The 20,240-nt window shown below is 35.0% G+C and overlaps 1 protein-coding gene across 1 annotated transcript; it reads right to left on the bottom strand.

Moving 5' to 3' along the window:
* Positions 1 to 5,050: 5,050 nt before the first annotated feature.
* On the bottom strand, positions 5,051 to 20,011 carry LOC128228103 (glycine receptor subunit alpha-2-like). The gene is made up of 10 exons (XM_052939209.1): positions 19,859 to 20,011; positions 19,455 to 19,561; positions 16,525 to 16,592; positions 13,284 to 13,400; positions 12,579 to 12,688; positions 8,434 to 8,516; positions 7,906 to 8,046; positions 6,852 to 7,081; positions 6,190 to 6,327; positions 5,051 to 5,898 (listed from the first exon to the last, which is right to left on the bottom strand). Exons 1-10 carry the CDS (start codon positions 19,969 to 19,971, stop codon positions 5,710 to 5,712), a joined length of 1,296 nt encoding a protein of 431 aa, XP_052795169.1. The 5' UTR covers positions 19,972 to 20,011; the 3' UTR covers positions 5,051 to 5,709.
* Between the last annotated feature and the right edge of the window lie 229 nt (positions 20,012 to 20,240).

Here is a 20,240-nt window from a genome sequence, read left to right on the forward strand (position 1 = left end):
TGCATTTTCACATAAATTGGTCTTTTTTGACTGAATTAATATAAGAAAGCAGCGGTCCACTTTTTCCAGTTGTCTGTTATGACCAGTGTTCAGAAACTCGCATAAAAAAATCATTACAAGACCAAGAAATAAAAAAAGAGTTGGTAAAACAGACAATCTGTGAGAGTGCCGCTTAAGCATTGAAAGTGATATGCATCATCAGCCAACTGCAGACCTATTCACATCCTGGCTACACAACCAGTACATTCATCAGCTTTACTGATTCAAACCAGGCACATTCATATTGGTAGACTAGCATTTTACCATTCTGTGCTGGCCACTAAAGTTCTCATTTGAACTAGAATTCAAAATGTATATACCTTTGTTCTTTTTTTTGCCACTCTTGTTTCAACTGAACTTCCTAAATGAATGAGAAGTTTCAAAAAATAATTACAATATCTCAGCAAATACCTGCATTTATGTGTTTCTTGTGCAATCTGTCAGCTTTGGTAGGCTCAGATTTCATTTTGTCCATCTCAATACTTATAATCTTCTAGTCTGATGTATTGCAATCCGATTTTTAAGTCAGGTCAGGTAGCTATTTCAGCTTTGTTCCAGATGATTGTATCAGACGATGTTAGCAATACTAGCCCTGTATCCAGGCACTTCTCAATCTGAAAATTTACAAAAGAACATGGCCTGTAATATTTAATAAAAAAATCATAATTGTCAACCCCTGGATGATGGGTTCTAAAGTAAACCTGTGAGAAAAGATGCTACTTGTATGGTGCTTGAACCCACAACCATGTGAACACTTGCATGGAGATCTTTCAAACTGAGCTAACCGGGTAACTGATTTTTAGGCAGTTCCCAGCTTGGCTCTACAATTGACAGGTGCATTATACATATAAAGACAATAAACCAAACACTTGAAGCCAAAAAGTGGGTAGCTATTCCGATTGGGATTCCGGGTCAGATAAATATCTAACATATGAGTGATGTACACAAAAAATAAAAACTGACGTATTATTATGAGTTTGATGAGTGGTTTTTTTTTCATTTCATACTGTCAAAACATAATGATATAAACTGTTATACATGAAGAGCACCTGCAAGGCTGGGGTGCATAGATTTACAACAATCGGAGCCTTTTGGCCATGGCCAAATTGTTACGATTATATATACAAAAGGTGACTGGTCTCTCGAAGTTTACCTGAGATGGTCGAGTTGTTATGCTAGGTAAAATGGTTGTGTTTAAATGCATGAAATGCTTTTTTGTGAAAAAAAAATGTTGCACTTATATGGTAATAACTAAACTATGAATATAAACCTTTAATATCTATTTCAAACATATAGTACTTATCTAACTACGATTTCAATATCTTTCAAACCCCACCCTGATTTGCACAAACCCGATTAGACGTTAAGGATTGGAAGAATCCCATATAACACGTCTATTTTTTTAGACTATTGAAGCACATATGTTCTTTTTTGATGGTTGAGACGTTTCCGGTTAAACAACAATTAAAAATGCGAAATAATTTTAGTGAATAATCAACTCTGAATTGAAAGTAACATGTTGAAGTGAAGGATTTGCCACATATATATAATGTATATATATATATATATTTATTTATTTTATTTTTTTCGTCGTAAAAAGAGTCCGTCATCGTACAAATATTAAGACTAAGAGATGTAGATCAGCTAGGTGTACCTTCTAGTCCAAATAATTGTACGTTGAAAGATTTTTTTACGATTTTTGATACAGCAAATTCTTCACGTACAAATTGTTTTGTACGAAAAGTGGGTAGTTATTCCGATCGGGATTCCGAGTTAAAGCATATTGCGTCTATAACATATCATACAAACAAGAAATATTACCAGATAATGTTATTTAATATAAATTCCGTAACCAAAAAGTAATATCCAGCAAATAATTATGAGCTTGATGGGTTTTTTCTTCACTTCATTCTGTCAAAACATAACAATATATACATGAAGGGCACCTGCAAGGCTGCAGTTCACAATTTTACAACAATCGGAACATATCGGCCATCAATTGTAACAACATGCCATCTTCGGTAAGCTTCGTGATAGTCAATTCCTGTTGGATACTGGTAGAGGTGTTCCGATTGTTAGGCGATGTCGGGTCAACTCGGCCAAATTACCTTTTCGGCCTAGTCCTTTTCGGCCTTCTTTTGAAAGGAAAGCGTGTCTATGGTATTAAGTTGTTCACACCTAAGTTTGCGCAATTATTTAGAGCCGTGTGAGAGTGTTTAAATGAACGCCGACAACACCTTTGATAATTGAAAATTTCAAAGGATGTTAATGATGTTTTTAAACTAATTAAAGCTAATTATTTTACCTGAGTTTGTAACACAGTTAGGCAACGTCAGCAGGCTGTGGATTTTGACTGGTGCCAGCGATGGCAACACAGAACTTGCGGAACAGGTTAGAAGTTTTGTATTTGCATGAACATGATTATATTTAGAACTATATGTATTCAGATTATGTATGATTATAATAAACTTACTGATATGATCTGTTCATGAACAAGACTGTTGCTAAATTATTTTTAGTAAATTATGTTACTTTAATTGGAGTGTCACTTACGGTAATGTATTGGCACGTGTCAGGATGTCATTTCATTATTGATACCGCAACTTGTCATAGAAAAAGGGACAAGGACGCCCAAAAATGCATGTTTCACATGTTTATACTGTGGTCAATTTTATATTTCAATTTAGTTTTAATAATAATAATGATACGATACATGCATGAAATGATATTTTTCAGGGATCTCCTACGACGAGTACAGACAGGCGTCCAAGATGTGTAGGGATGTGATGATGTCATTTGCGGATTTGTAGAGATCAACAATTATTGTTATGTTTTATTATTCAATGTGTGTTGGTTGCAGTAGAGTGTATTAGATTCGGAAATAAATATTTTAATACATCATATTTCTCATTCTTTCTTTCATTTTGTCTCTTGAGGAAATAGAATGTCTGAAAAAAATATATACAACATTACTGTCGTCTTATATACATATTCACAAATAAATATGAGTATAATAATAACAATACAAAAAGTAGGCCGAAATGGTAACTGGGCCGAAAAGGTAATTTAGCCGAGTTGACCCGGATTCTGTTAGGCCATGGCCGAGTTGTTACGATTATATTATCTCGAAGCTTGTCGGAGGTGGCTAAATTATTACAATTGGGTCAAGATGTTCAGCTAGGCATAATTGTTGTCTGTGTCAGTCAACTTTCCTTTTAATGGAGTAAGGTAAATAATGTGTTTTAATGCATTAAATGCTTGTTGTTGTTTTTTGCAAAATAGCTTTACAATCCCATGGTAAAATATGAATAAAAACCTTTATTATCCATTTCAACCATAAAATACTTCACTTAATACAATTTCAGTATTTTTCAAACACCCCCGCTTTGTGCACAAACCCGTTTCGACGTTAGGGATTGGAAGAATCCCGTATAAAACGTGTATTATTTCAGAATAATGTACTTGTACCTTCGTGTCCGATATCGATCACTTCCTGGCAGCTCATTTCTGGATTGTCTCCATCTAAATTTAACATTTTTAGACGCATACATTGATGCCATTTCTGCTTCGACTGATGTTGAAGCAATAACACTAAATACAGGTCGGTTATTTTGTAGAGGAACGTGTTCGAAGTAACATTCAATTTCATTTCCGCACAATCGCCGCCATATTGTGTATGACTTTAAAAACTACACCCTATAGTGCATAATAACAATAGGCATAACGTTGAAACACTGTGATAGTTATAATCCAAATAACTTACTCAAACAAATACAATAGTTGGATTGCTACTGAAAAAAAATCATTCGAAACATAAAAGCTATTTACCCAAATAGCAAATGACATGAACTCTTTTACCGCGTATGATTTATTTCTTAATAGCTTTCATTCATAAAATATGTTATTTGCCGGGGATTGCCGGGTCAGTCTTTATTGCCGGGATATGTGTGACGTCACACGGGGTGCAAACATGTGGTGTAGCTTACTATTGGTTGTAGGGTAGAATGACTTCGTATGCAAATGCTATACTTTCATTATTTTTCATTATTTTGTTCAATAAAACTCACCAAATTGCAAGTACAGCTATACTAAGAGTAACACGCAATGTTTGTCATAAAACAGCGTCGCCGTTCAACTTGCTAGTACGATTTTGTTTTGCGCAGATCAATTTCGTACTTGTACCAACTAGCTTTATTCAAGATGTGTTGGAAAACTTGTAATTGCCACTTCTTGTAATGTCAACAGTAGTGCCTATGAACTAATTAAGTATTGATATATCATTAGTAAACCATTTATTATACATTATAATCATGCGAACCTAGAGGTTGTATAGCTACAAAAGGTGATGTTTGTGTAAATCGCATTAATCAAAACCATTATCCAAATTAAAAACGTTTATCTGGAAAATACCTATTGGTCACAGAAATTGTTTCTATTCGAAACAACATTATATTTTCATCCATCAATTCCAGAAAGTGTAAGCAGATATTTATCAACTTGCATACCAAATTATATCGCGGTTAGCATGCATATCCCAAGTTGCCGGCATAGAGGATAAAATAAATTTGTAGAATTTGACATTAATACACGCTTGCCTCGAGTCTGTAACGAGCCTTGCCAGTTAGAGCACCTCAAAGAGAAAAAAACATCAATCAGTTCCATTAAGTGAAAAGGACAAATCTTTTTCTCTCAAAGCATTTTGCACACAAATTGTTTTGACGGTTTGTCCACAGTTAAATTTACAATGACATGGAGAACATTAATACTCCATAGCTGGTTGTCGTTACAAACAAGTGTGGGCTATTCTTTATGATTATATTTAAATTTCGTTTGGTGATTCTGAGTAAATTATTAATGAAATGCTGTTACGGCTACGGTAAGAGTAACCGCGGTATTGGTCGAAACATTTATAAATATGGGGTTAAAGAATGGAACATTTCAGTTTTTGATTTATCAAATAATAAGCAAAACAAATAAATTGTGACAAATACGTCAAAGACCGAAACTGACTGTTAAACAGCATGATAATAACATTATACACGTGCACCAACAAAACTGAAGTATCAGTTAGTAGAGGCAATGGCCCGGTATGTGACTAGTTGTATCTATTAGTAATTAAACAATAATATTAAATTACACGTGCAAAAGATATTGCTACTACAAATTATTGCTTGTAGGATTGATAGAAATGATATTCTCTGTGATTTGAAATTGTTGATCAAATAATTAAAAGAAACAATACATACGACTAGAATTAACCTAATCGACAAAATATATTAACGTCAACTGTTAAAAAAATGTATTCTCACAAAGGTAAAATAAAGATACATATTGCACATTAGATTGAGCAAGGTTCTAACGTGTGCACCAAACTGGCCTATACAAGCACCTACATGAAAGAAATGTAAAACAAAGATAGCAAACGCCGCCCTTTAACCGAAATTACAAATAGTGATTCCGTTGTCCTCGGGTTAAATCCATATATCGGAGTTAGGGAAATGTATCATCGTCAAACGCAGACTCCCAACTTTTGGACTCCTGGCTGCTCAATCCTTATCCAAAATTGTAACTTCGGTCCACGTGTAAATCGCACGAGATACGTTCAATGGCTCTAGATAATTTGTCAAGAGGGCGTTCCAACTAGGTGTATGCATAATGGTGACCTTCCTGTTATTCCTCCAGATTCTCGGACGGGCCGCTGCTGCTGGTATGAAATGACACAAGTGAGTAGTAGATCCAGAACACGAGGTTAAACATGAGGAAGGTCACAGGGAAGAGCAGACGCGAGAGTTTGTCTACCCGCCGGGCCGCAATGTTACCAACGCTCTCTCCGGTCTGGTCATCCTGCTTGATATTGTCCTGCAAAACATGACAAATTTGTCTTAAGTAAAATTAACAGTACACGCCTGTTGGCGTAATGGTTATACTCTTTAAATGGTTAGAAATACGGTATTCGAGGGAAATAAGTAACCGTTTTGACGTTTAAGTGAGAGTGTCAATGAATAACAGATATTGTAATGGTTTATTCGTTTAAGTATATCGATATAAAGGTAAAGGCTACTTTAGAACAAATACGGGAAATTAATGAAACATGATTATTCTGTTTCAAAGTCGTCATCGACTGTTTTCCCCACCCTTACATGCACGTACCGGTTGTAGTTCTAAGGATCGGTCCCGTGCAAGTGAGTGCCCCTTCAGTGCTCGACGTGCCACAACGTTGACGTACGAGTATTCGACCAACGCTACAAACACGAATATCAGACACGTAAACATCCACACGTCTATTGCCTGCAAATTGAAAGCAGTGTTACTTACGCTGAATGAAGTTATTGTAGCAAACGGCCACAGAGCTTTCGATAAACAGCTTGACTCGAATTGTAAACAAATGACCAAAAGTGCATGGTTAGTTTGTAATAGTTTCGTATAAGTACAATGTTTATCCAATCGTTATCAAAGTTGGTAGCAGTGTTTAAAAACGACCAAGCAAAAATACCAAGCAAAAATAACCTGCTAGATAGCATCCACAGACTTAAACGTTATGGCTCTTCAATTTAAAACAAATGACAACTTTGTGGAACAGCATATGTTTATGCAACAAAATATGGTGAAACTAACTTGATTCAGTCCAATATTAAAAGATATATCCAGTTACATCAGTTTTACCAATAGGCCTAAAAGGGCCGCTCAAAACGTATTCCATTCGCGAAATACTAATTCCCTAAAAACGTTTGAATGAGGAAGATAATCAGTGATCATTGATGGTACAAAAACAACAGTAGGAACGACGACGAAGTAAGCAACACAATCGCTACCTTCACATATGAGACCTGCGGGAGCGACTGGAGTGCACCGGAACTCTGGGTCGTCATGGTGAGAACAGTGAGGACGCCAAGAGAGATGCGGGCGGGAACGGCGTCGTGGTCCACCCAGAAGGACACCCAGGAGAGCACCACGATCAGGATGGACGGCACGAACACTTGAACGATGTAGTAGCCCATCTTCCGGTCCAGCTGAATGAAGCCCTGGATACACGCGAACTTGTCTGGAATATGGAAGGTCATGAACATGTAAGGTCATGTTTAACTTATGTTACATTGTTTAAGTTGTTTTTATTACAGACCATCAAGACTGCAGAAACTGTTGTATGTGTGCGATTATTTCAAAGGCAGTCAAATTGATAAATAATTTACATGGTCCAGCTTATGTTACGGTGCTGCAATGAAGTTGAGCATGGCAAATGATGGCCGGGAATCACACCCATTCGGATAGTTATGGGGTAATAACCAACTTGCCACACCGGTTCTCCGCGGGTTTTTTTGACAACACAACCATGAGGTGACGCTAAAGTGACAAATTCACATGTGATGTGTCTAACCGTGTTAAAAGTGAAATAATACAAATGGTTATTAATTGATCATATTTCTAAACGTTTGATTTGTCAATCTCCAAGCCAACGAATATAAGAATGAACGTTACGTTGGTATACCATTTCACGAAATATCAAACATAGAACCATTGTAGTTTGTCGGGAATTCCCTATCTTCTGTGTGTGTGATTGCAAAACCCCATGTCTTTAATATACATGTAACATAAGGACCCTGTAGCACTGTTATACACTGTACTGTCTTTTTCAAACATATTAGTTTAAGTCTAAAGTACACGGTGAAATAAAAAAGAAAATGGGTGCAAAAATATCAACCACAGAAGTTAAATAGCTTAAATAAAAATGTTTATGCAATTTATCAACCATACGGAATGAGTTCTTTCCTATAAGACCCATGAGTAGTTGAAATATTTTTCTGTACACATTTTTTACTTTCAATTTCACTTATAGAGCGTATCGTTAAACTAAAGCGTTCACATTACTTTCACCAAAGCTTTCCTCGCACGACTCGCTAAAGGCGTTGTCAGCTACTTTTGCGCCAAAGTGTGGCATTTCCAAGTTATTCAAGCGCACAGGATGAGGCCCGTCCCATCGGTAGATGACGTTGTCAGTTGTGTAACCGTCTGGTATGAAACATAACGTTTGTTATTTATAAAAACCGTTTTCACTCTTTAGTTAGTCTGTTGAAATTTAAAGCTATTACTAATATTCAGTTCGCATGCTCGCTAGCTGTGATATCGATGTGAAAGGCTATCAAAGGTGAACAACCGATATTAGTTGCAAGGCTCAAAGCATGAGTGATTTAACTCCTTCTTTTCAATAAAATATTTATCATAGATGCCGAAGAAGAAAGGACATTCTCGCCTGATGTCATGCCGATATAAAGGCCTTTGTATTACTTATATCCAATGTGTCCATTTCCGTCCGTCCTCACTTCAGTAAAATGCACTTTGCAAATTATATGTGCTTATGTTCAATAACTTAACATCAGGATATTTCAGCAGACTTACAGCTAGCCAGTAAAACGGGGCAAGTCTGGACGTCCATGGGGTATTTATGTAACTGCATAGAACAACTCAGCGTCAGAGACAACCTGAAATTATCATATATATTTTATGTTCATGGGACAAACCATTTTTTTCCGGAGCAAATCTCGGAAACTACTTGCATAAATAGACTGAATCAAAGAACATAGATTGATAGAGATCTGTGGTACTTTGTTCAAAAGTTGTTTTCCCTTGTCCACTTTTGGTATGAATTAACCTCGTCCAAGCCATTTCTCGATAAATATTAAAAGAAATTAATTGAAGATTAGAACAGTTATAGACGAAAACGTTAATTTGTGCTCAAGGAAATTGTTAGAACTCTTGATCTCATTTTACTTAAAATTTTCTTATTATAATATTTCCCCTTTTAGATGAGAGAGATCCGGTTTATGGGAGACATAAATCTCGAATGGTCGATGCATTTTCTCGTTGCCATTGGGTGCAAGCGAATTCAAAGATATGATATTGCGTTTAACATTTCTATATATCACATCCTATTTCATATCTGAAGTGAGTGTAATAAATGTCAGTTTTGATATGTGAATAAAACACAAACCAGAGAAAATGGCTTTATGTTCCTAGTAACCAATTGCGCTATGAAATGCATGTCTGTGTTATGAAATGGAGGGCTACACTTGTATTATCAATGATATAATGAATACAATGTTCACGATTCGGGCATTCATGGTGCACTAAGGAGTTAGGTTATGGAACGGGCTCTAATTAAAAATCTGATCCAATATCCTGAAATTACCAAGAAAAACTCTCTGGGGAAAACCTGTACTTTCGAACCTCTCACGTTCATCAAAGTGACGACTAGCAATATGTACAATTACTTGGGACGATTTTGTCACTTTGAAGCCAACTGTTTATCTAAATCATTTACGTATGTATCAAATTGACAAACTTAATTCTTGTCAGCAGACGATGTCACCCGAGCATTTTCGGAAAAATGTTTCTATCAAACACGCCGTATACTTTAATCATTTTCATAACTAAAAGGGCGAAATACATGTACAAACCATCGCGACACTGTAAATGAAAGGGAGGTAAATAGTGCAAAACGAAACATAGATTATCTTTATAGATGGGACAATGACGAAATTGAACATTTCCAATCTGCTCTGGGAAATGAAGCGTTCACATTAAAATTAGATACATTAGACAACTAATTTGTTAAGAGCAACTAATACTGAAAGCTTAGAAGAAAACTTAAATACGTTTTACGCAGATTTTGGTAACATATGTGACCCTCTTTTTAAGAAACAGACAGGTCATCGCATCAGGCCGTCTAGTAACAAAACTAACAAATGGTTTGATAATGAATGCGAGGATAAACGCAAAGATTTTTTCAAAAAACTTAATAAATACAGAAACGACGATTCGCCAAACAATAGGACAGCTATGACTAAAACTAGAACCGAATATAAAACACTTCTGTGGTCTAAACGCTATCAATTTGACAAAAGCGTCACCGAGAAGCTATTGCATACCAGATATAAAAATGCAAAAAATGTATTGAATCATGTTAAAAGACTGTCAAAATCACAAACAGAATTCTTTAAACGCCACTCTTTCTCAATTTGAACAATATTTCAAATCTATCAACGACCAAAACTCTGTCTTCTATCAAGAGGATGAAGATACAGAATATTTCAATAACAGATTTCTAAATGGGGTATTGCAAATAATGTTCTCAGAATCTCAAATGATGAAATCAAACAAGCATGTTCTCAATTAAGTAACGGGCGTTCGGGAGGACCCGATCTTATATTAAATGAATTCCTTAAACATGGTTTTCCCTACTTATCGAATTATTTCAGTGCACTATTTAATAATATATTGAAACAAGGTTACTTCCCTAATCAATGGACGGAAGACTACATTATACCATTATTTAAGAAGGAGGACCAAAACCTTCCAGAAAATTACAGGGGAATTACCTTACTAAGTACTTTAGGGGCTTTTTTTACAAGAATAATAGGTAATCGATTAAATACATGGGCCGAAAATTAGTCCATTTATACTGAAGCGCAAGCAGGATTTAGGAAAAATATGAAAAATATGAGAACAGTTGACAATATCTATGACATTAATGGTGTCATTGAACATATTCTAAACCAAAATAAGAAACAGTATGTCTGCTACGTAGATTTAAAAAGGCCTTTGACCTTTTGGTGGGAAGTAACATCTTCTACAAACTTATTAGATACGGAATACGTGGAAATATGATGAAAACAATATACTCGCTTTATAGTAATGTTAAATCATAAATAAAGTTAAAAAAATGAATTAAGTGAGGCATTTGTCTTCTCGCTTGGTACAAGACAATGGGAGTGTTTATTCCATTTTATATGTTCTATGTACATTTATGATTTAGAGGAAGAATGTATACTCAAATGTTTGCAGTGGGTCAATTTAAACACATTAAAACTCTTGTTACTGCTTTACGCAGACGATATAGTGGTATTTGCAAATTCAGAAGTAGAACTGCAAAACGGACTAAATATTCTCAGAAATTACTGTGGAAACTGGTTTAAAATGTCAATAAAACTAAGGTCATGGTATTCCGAAAAGGCGGAAATTTACGAAATAATATCAAATTCTTTTACGGAGATGGTGAAATTGAGATTGTTAACAAATTCACGTATTTAGGAATCACATTCTCTACCGGCGGTTCATTTAATAAAACATTTGAAGCACTTGGGGGTCAAGCCCTTAAAGTTATTTTTAAATTAAAGAAATATTTATCTAAAGTTACTTACATCAAATTAAGTCCCATCGTTTCATTGTTCGACAAACGTATATTACCTATACTCAACTATGGGTCAGAAGTATGGGGATTCCTAAGAGCAGATTCACTAGAAAAAATGCATCTTTATTTCTTTAAAAACTTACTTGGAGTAAAATTATCAACACAAAACAACTTTATTTATGGAGAATTGGGAAGAACCCCTCTCTATGTTTATCGAATGACGTCTATCATCAGATACTGGTTAAGATTGACAATGTCGAATGACAGAAAATACGTAAAACTTTAATACAATACAATGATATCAGATATACAAGACAACACCGGTCAATTCAATTGGGCATATATAGTCAAATTTATGCTAGAGTCAATGGGGTTAAACGACTTTTGGCTAAATCAAGGTGTCGGAAACATTAATTACTTTTTATATATCTTCAAACAAAGAGCGAGAGATATGTTTATGCAAAAATGGAATAAAGAGTTGAGAGACTCTTCAAGAGCTTCTTCTTATGTATTATTCTCAAACTTTAATTTCCAATTATACCTAGACAATATCCACAGCAAACATCACAGGAACGCCCTATCAATGCTTAGGTTAACTTCCCATATACTCAAAATAGAAATGGGACGATGGCATAAACAACACATAACCCCAAGAAATGAAAAAAAAATGTCAACTTTGCAAATTATTTTAAAAATTCCTCGAATAAGGCAATGCTTCTATAAATGATTATTCAACCGAATTAACATTTTCACATATAATTGGATTGCATCTTCTCACATTCAATTGTTAATCGTTTTGAAAATATATGTGTTTCTGATATAGAAATTGATGAAAAATGGTGAGAAAAGTGTCATTGTGCGTACCGGAAATGTTTTATTCTCTCTATTATTGTTTGAAATATGTATTACTCATGGGCTGTAAGCTTATAGTGAATAAACTAACTATCTATCCTTCCAGTTTGCTTAAATTAAATTTATTTGAATATAGGATTAATCTTAGCACATTGAATTTTGTCTACAAAGACAGTTATAACAACAGTATTTACTAATGATACCATTAACATTACCACCGGGGACATTGATCTTGTTTACGTCAAAAAAATCTTCAAGCTAATGATATAAGTCTTTATGTTCAAAACAGTACAAATCATGTACCTGACATCAGTCATCAGAACTAATAAAGCTTACTTATTAAAACAACTTTTTTATGTTCAGATGCCATCATAACATTCATAATCTTATATGTCCTAGGCTAAACAACCAACGGTCTATTTGTTCTATATTGATGAACAATTGTATGGGTTTGCCGTAATTCAATTTTCTAATGAATTTGTATATGATGTGCATTTGATACCTCGTACTATAGAGCACGGTGCCATTCTTATAGACATGCATCATTTTGTTAGGAACTGTGACGTCGTGAACTCTCGCCCTCTTTTCGTTCGGGAAAAAAGTGTCTGGAACCTGAAACAGATAGATACAGTCAGGATGCAGTAGAGCGTACCTAATTTGTTTTCAAATCAAGGTAACTAAATGATGACAATTTAAAAATGGAGGAGGAAAGGATGATGTAAAGGAGGATATGAATGACGAAGATAAAGAAGGTAAAACAGTCATCAATATCGAAGAGAAGGGAAAGGACGAGAAAGAAACTGTATAAGAGTGTAGTGCAAAAAAGGAAAACACTACAAGAGAAGTATTATGAAAAAGGGAAAAATGCAAATAGCGAACAGAGGGAAAGGAAGCAAATATGTAGAGGCGTATGAGGATGATAATATTATAAGACCAAGATGAGGTCAATTAAGCTAAAGAGGTGGGATAGAAGGTGGGTTGTTTTGTATAATGCCTGAATGAAGATTTGGATCAAGTAACGGTAGGTAAGCTGAGACGTGGAAGAAAAAGACTTGTCTTGATTATAAGGGTCAGATACACTAACTATTTAAATGTAAATGTGAATGAGGAGGTGGCAGAAATCGATTACTTGAGTAGTACCAATTAGATTTGAGGGTGGTTGATAAAAGGGTGGGAAATACAGTAATTTTCCACCCCATAAACAAACCCAGACTCTGTCCATCATCTTGTTGTCCAGTTCGAGCCAAGGCAGCTCAGATGTGTTCCCGTACCGGAGCCGTCTGTCCTCCCACTTCTGACGAAGGAAGATGTCCATAGAGTACTCCTGAAAGTTCACGCATGGCACAATATTACTTAAATGTTGTTATTGTCGTTTTCGTGGTTGTTGTTGTTGTTGTTGTTGTTGTTGTTGTTGTTGCCTTTAAAATATATAAATTGCATGAGCTATACGATATTGACAATGAACATATAGGCTTTTCTCGTCGGTTGGGGTAGCAATCACTGTGTTATAAGGGTGAGCAGACTATTTATTATCGTTTTATTTCTTAGCTTATGAGTAAGCTTTTACGTAGCACGATGTTCCCGATAAGCGGCATTTGTTTCTCGTCTGCGTCATGAATTCATGATGCTAATTGGTATTTTTGCATATGCTCTACAAAACAATCATTCGCATTTGCATATAAATGGAAAAGCACTTAATCTTGACACTGACAATCTGCGTAAATTGTGTAAGAAAGGAGACATTCGTCAAATGATGAAATTAGAAATAATCTCAAATAAATCTAGGCTTTCAAGAGTGTGCTTTGGTTGTTGACTGCTCGTTGTAAGGACCGTACCAATTGCATGGTTTCCAGGCGCGTCATCAGGCATACTCCCGAGAGTACTTAGATTTAAAAAAAAATGAATATTTGAAATGGCCAAAGAATTATGTTAAACTTGAGTCCTCAGACAGGGTAGAACTACAATGCGTTAGCCCCGCAAATTTATCTGTTCCGTTTTCAAGACAAGGCAGAGTATTATATATTGACGTATCTTTAATATGTAAAAATTATCAAAAGTACTGTTGCTTCCCTTTTTTACCACAAACCGATTTTTTATAGCGGGATTTACATATTTAAAATGGCGGCTACATCAACATCTGGGCTGCCTTATCCTGATCCTTTTCTAGAAGACGGAAATTGCGCTTTTTCTATAGTTTCTTGACAAGGAGTTTAAATTTAATCTTTAAAATTTGTACAATGAAAAGAAATGTAGCTTTCAAGACTTTCCCAGACATTCAAGATGAACTCATTGTTATAAAAAAATATGTGGAAATCTTATTACAGAACAAATTTTCTCAATTGCAATCGCGCCCCCTGCTTTGGGTCTTTGGCTGACGAGGGTCAGATTCCAGTGCCATGGAACAGAGTCGTTGGCTAACGCGTTTTCGAGATCATCCTTGATCCTTGGGATGTAAAATAAGGATAAAACATCGAATCCTTGGAGCTCTGTACACTCATTGAAAAGTTCATAGCCTTAATTTAGGAATCATTTAAGCTACGTCAGAAATGTATGTTAGAAATATGATTGGGACCGTTCAGCTGACATAAAAAGCATTCTTCTTATCGACTGCTACGGTTCCAAGAAAACTTTGAGCTTAAGCCTAGATCTAGATCTGCATTTGACTATTTTTTTAAAGCCATTGCCTATGCAATTATTAAGTAGTTCAAGATATAAAATTATATTTGACAATTAATTACATGGATTGTTTTAAAATAATGTTTTGACATTACAAAGTCGAAATACTTAAGATGTTTTGCACCTTCTTTATCCACTGAAATGTGATCAGATAAAGTTGCACATATTTAACCAAGTTATTCGCAAATTTTCGACGTCGGGAAGGGTCACCCTTCTCCCCCCCCCCCCCTCTTGCACCTATCCGACATTTTTTTTAAACAATTCTTGGTGGGAGTACTTGGAATTTGGACCTAGCTATACCCCTTGTTACAGGTTTAATTAATTAATGTCAAATTTAAGTCACGTAAAAAACGAAAACAAATAGCGTTAGGTGTTCATAAGTGTGTATCTGGGAGCTTTTGTTATCATGTGTTATTGATTCCAACTAGACGTTTGTTTGCATGATCTACGAGATTACTGGAATACAATTCAATAATATGGCGCCATGGAAATAAAAGAGTATGCAGGGCATTAATAATCCCTAACATCCTCATTTACAAAAAAGGATTAAGTTTAAGCCAACATTTCCTTCATAACTGCTTTGTCCATATGCTCGAAACGTCCACATCGTTGAGAACCGCCAACGTTTGTCTATTTTGATGTTTAACTCACAAAAGGGGAATATTTGTACAATAATAAAAAATAAAGTTTATAAATTTACATTTTACTGATCGTTCCAGGGCGGTACCTAACAATTCTTGATAAAAATACCTAGTTTTTATATATAGTAAGTATGCACTGTGCTGTTTGTGGGGTTTTGTGCTGTTCTATGTTTCTTGTTTGTGATTTTATGTTCTATGTCTTTGGCGTTTACCCAGTGCCATTAAACCGGGTTTATGTTTAAACTTTTTGCTACTGAGCTTGTTTCTGTAGCTTTTTGCATAAATATTAGTGACCTGGTTGTATATATGTGTATTGTCTCTGTCAATTTTGTGAACCATGTTTCATTTGCATACCGAACAATGTTGTTGAGGTATGGTACAGGTTGAAGTGTTTTTAATACAACGACGACGTCGACGACGCCTTAGAACACGCAAACGACACCAAGACTTACATACTACCCACAATTGTATTCATCGAAAAACAGACGATCTTAAAAAGGAAAACAAAAAACTTTTATGATTTCATACGTTTATGTTAGTGCTGCTGCGTGCATTTTGCTATCAATCGTATTAATTGCTAAAGACAGATCATTGCATGAATTAACATTCAAGTAAATATGGCCGTGAAAACCAACATCACAAATTTCAATAAGGTGATATTTTTCAATTTAAACAGTTTTGCTCTCGTCTTCAGGACTGCACATACGTTATTTTTAAAATGACAATCTTGTGAGTAGACGGCATTCCTCATTTTAAACAAAAGCGGAACGGAGAGATCGCCAACATTCGTCTGTTTTTCACTCGAGCATATCTCGACAATTATTATGGCAAACATTATATCTAAAGTTAAAAACGCTGTCAGCGACTCAAGGGCTTTCTGAATACCTCGACTGTTTGTTCTTCGAAAACAAGACATGGTAAATTATGTGGCCACCGCTCTTATCAAAATCAGTGACCAGTAATGACCCACATCAGATGTTCTAGTCAAACACGTTTAAATGTTTGTATATAGTAACTTGATAAGCACTAACTTGTCATTAAAAAGCACTTTGAAGAAAATAACTATATATTGTTATATATTGTATAAAATTCATTTATAAATGCTTTATTTAAGCAATGAATACGTCTTACCATGGAAGTCTCGGTGACGGAGTAAATGGTTTGTATCAGGATTCGGACATAGACTTTAGTAGGCACATCTGAAAGAAGAAATCATGTTTGGAAGCCTAAACGTGAGATCTTACATTTAAAAACAAAATATGATTCATGTTTAAGTTTTTCTGTCCTTTCCTGCAATGTGTTGTTGCTGTGTATAAATTAATATCATAACCAGCTCATGTATTTGTTTCATAGACGAACTAGCTCTCAATAATTAACTAGCGAGTTCATACCTTGCATAATTGTATTGTATGCCACAAGGACCGCGGATGGATTTAGCATTTATATTAAAAGCATGCTCCAGACATGAAAGAGGCTGGCTCACGGCAGTCGCAATTTTATAAAGATGCAAAAACTTCTTGTTGCAATGGTAGTTCGCCAAAAAGACTATTTTGTTGTATAATATATTAAAGTATGACAGCATTTGTTTTCAAAATTGAATATTTTTAGGCTTCACTTTACAAATTACGACTATTTCAGTAAGTATAGGTCGATTGTTCATAATAAAGGAATACACTAATTACATTTCAGCAGCTTGGTAGAAGAAATTTTGTCAGTATGACATTTGTGGAAGAGAACAAACAAAGAGAGAAAATCAAATAGCAACAATGCTGGGACAATTCATATCGTAAGACGATTTAATCACATCGCTCTTACAGAAAATAAAAAATAGTCTACAAGATCTAGACTAGATATTTAAAAAGACAAACAAAGACAAGCTTGATTCCATATAATGTGTCCAAGCAAGCGATTCAGAGACAAACAAACCATCTCATGCCAAGCCTGAATGACATCAATGACAGCATGGGGAAAACTCTTGTTAATCATATACAGTTTTATTCGGCTAGAAATGATAAATATAACAAGGACTCGTACGAAAGGAAACACTGGTCTTACAATGTAAGACATTTGTTACAAGCATTAGGTTTTAATGATGTATGGCTTAGTCAAGGTGTTGGTGACATAAATTTGTTTTAAGTATTTTTAAAAGAAGACCTACTGATAATTAAATACAAATTTGGCAGTCTGAGCTCAGAGAGCCTAGTAGAGCCTGACATGTATCGTCATTTGAATTACAACCCTATTTGTGTAATGTAAATATAACAAAATATAGATATGCATTGTCTAAGTCATAGGTTAAGAATGTCAACTGATATGTTGAGCATCGAAACAGGTAGATAGCATAAACAAATTGCAACACCTTATAATTAAAGAACATGCTTATTTTGTAACACTCTTGAAGACGAATATCACTTTTTACTTGAATGTCAATTGTATGCTAAACTACGATAAATGTATATCAAACCATATTACTTTAAAAGACAGAATATGTTTAAGTTTATTGAGTTGATGACCTCTCAAAAAGCTGTTGTTAATAGAAATTTGGCGATGTATGTGTATAAAGCGTTCGAATTACGAAAAACTTTTCATATGTGTTAAGAGTAGAAAACATATCCTCTTCGCTGATAATACATCATGTCTTACGACCTATAACTTATTTTGTCTAACAATTAATGTACGTTTTATAATGTGTATACTCATGGACATATTGTCTATTGTATTATGAAAAAAAACATTAAAAACATTATAATAGATATCAAGGCGTTGAGCTTTCTATGCCAAGGCTATGAGTATTTACACCAAATCGTGTCCAGAACAATGAGGGGACCAATATAAACCGGAGAATCAAATATTATACATTATTGCCAGATCTAACAGAGACATTGAACGATGGGTTCAAGCCTCGAATTTACATAAATATATTCATTGTCTGGACATTTTCTTAGATTAATGAGACAATTGAATTCAGGAATGTGGTATGTATGTACAAAGGTCGGCAGCCAAATATCGTGTCTTTGGTCTTGAGACGTTACAGGTGTTGTTTTACCGTTGTTTTAACACTAATTTGGTACAAGGGATTTCAACATCCTTCTATCAACGTCAAAGTAATTATTAAGTGCGTTATCATAGAATTGTTGGAATGTATTGGTCTGGATGGAGTCTGAAACCTTCTTATAGGCCGTTTATATGACGAGATTTACACTCAATGGCAAATAGTTATGTTCATATAAAAGCAAACATCCACGGGGTTAAATTTACCATTGGGAGGAAATTTGTAAAATCTGCATCATAATATCGCGTGTAAGTACGATATTTATATCACTTGTTAGTAATAGCTTCATCATTTTGTTTAATGTTCTTTAAATACAAACTATTTGCATTTTATTCATAATATCCGTTAACCTAATTGCCACATAAACGCGTCCATTATATAACCCATCGGCAATTTTGCCTACGTGGGTATCTCTGCTCCCGTGGAATAATATTGGGTAAAAAAAGCGCCATACTGGTGACAAAATGAAAATTTGAACAAGAGAAAGACTGCAATAACTGCTCCCATTTATTTAACGTTTTATTCAACGTGTCTTCAGGAATCCGACTCACATATAAACTAGGTCTCTGATATCTCCAATGTTAAATTCCTATGCCTGAGGGTCCAAAATGTGGGTATCATGTATAAGGTCTTTGATGGATGATTACTAATAAGCAAACTGAATAACCTAAAGTACACTTATCATACAGCTATAACAGTATGTACAATTGATCTTTATTTCAACTGAAATAGGAATTCATATTACATTTCTTCAATCTGATACCTTAGTTTTGGTAAAACAATACATTTTATTTTTTATGCGAACCAGAAACTGTCAATATACTTAGATATCATATAGTCCTGAGACTTTGGCTGATTTAAAAATATGTGGGTTGGCTGCGCTTTCGATTTATACAAGATATTGTTTTACTCGGTTTGGTTTATGGAAAAACTGTGTTAATCGACAGTCATGATTTGTAAATACGTTTTTATAAGTTAGTTACAATATTTGCTAATATATTCACATTACCTAGTTCGAAGTCTGGGGCGATGCTGGAATCATACTTGGAGCGATTGGTGGCGGGAGTACCGGAAGTTCCCTCCTCCAGACCAAGCAAGGAGTTAAGCGTCGCCTGTCTGTAACAGAAACGCGTTCGATGAACCATCAAGTTAATTGTTTTTTATCTTTTTTCTTAAATTACTCACTAAAATGCAAGTTGAGCATGTTAATCGGTACACGGAGGTGTCCACCTCCCACAAAATGAAATCTGGATTCGATTCCCGCCATTTCAAATGACATCTTAAAATAGAAACCAGTAGCAGTTTTTAACAAGGATAAAGACTCGATCGTGATACCTTAAGATAGCAAATAAGATTCTGTTAAACTCGACCTAAAACAATTCTAGTCGTTTGCTTCTAGAAATGTCAACATACCTTGATAAACTTTCCGCATTTATAATTGCACATAACGCAATCTCAGAAACAAACAGCAGTATGGAACTCGTTTTTAAACCTGGAATCATTCTGCTACCAATCACTATTGTCATCTGCAAAAGCACGAAGTCGTCTGCCTGGGATCCTCGCTGAATCGTGCCGTCAAATTCCATCAAGGGTATCCGACAGTAGATAATGAATATTTATTTCTCTAAACAACGACTGCATGTTCGTCTGTGCTAACCAATTTCACTCATGGCTAATTTAACTGAAATCTGCGTTACATCTCGGCTGGTTCAATTGTTTTGCGCGGATCAATTTCATACTGGTAAATTGATTTAGATTATTGCAAATGAACCTTTTCCGGCTAGAAAAAAACACT

This window comes from Mya arenaria, chromosome 3, assembly GCF_026914265.1.
Source record: "Mya arenaria isolate MELC-2E11 chromosome 3, ASM2691426v1".
Taxonomy (NCBI): Eukaryota; Metazoa; Mollusca; class Bivalvia; order Myida; family Myidae; genus Mya; species Mya arenaria.

Bases quoted from the DNA above. Each gene is read 5' to 3' on its own strand.
- LOC128228103 (XM_052939209.1), bottom strand. From the start codon at position 19,971: ATGACAATAGTGATTGGTAGCAGAATGATTCCAGGTTTAAAAACGAGT. The intron at 19,562-19,858 runs GTATGTTGACAT...TTTCTGTTACAG, and splicing joins AATGCGGAAAGTTTATCAAG to ACAGGCGACGCTTAACTCCT. The intron at 8,517-12,578 runs GTATCAAATGCA...TGATAATTTCAG, and splicing joins ACCGTGCTCTATAGTACGAG to GTTGTCTCTGACGCTGAGTT.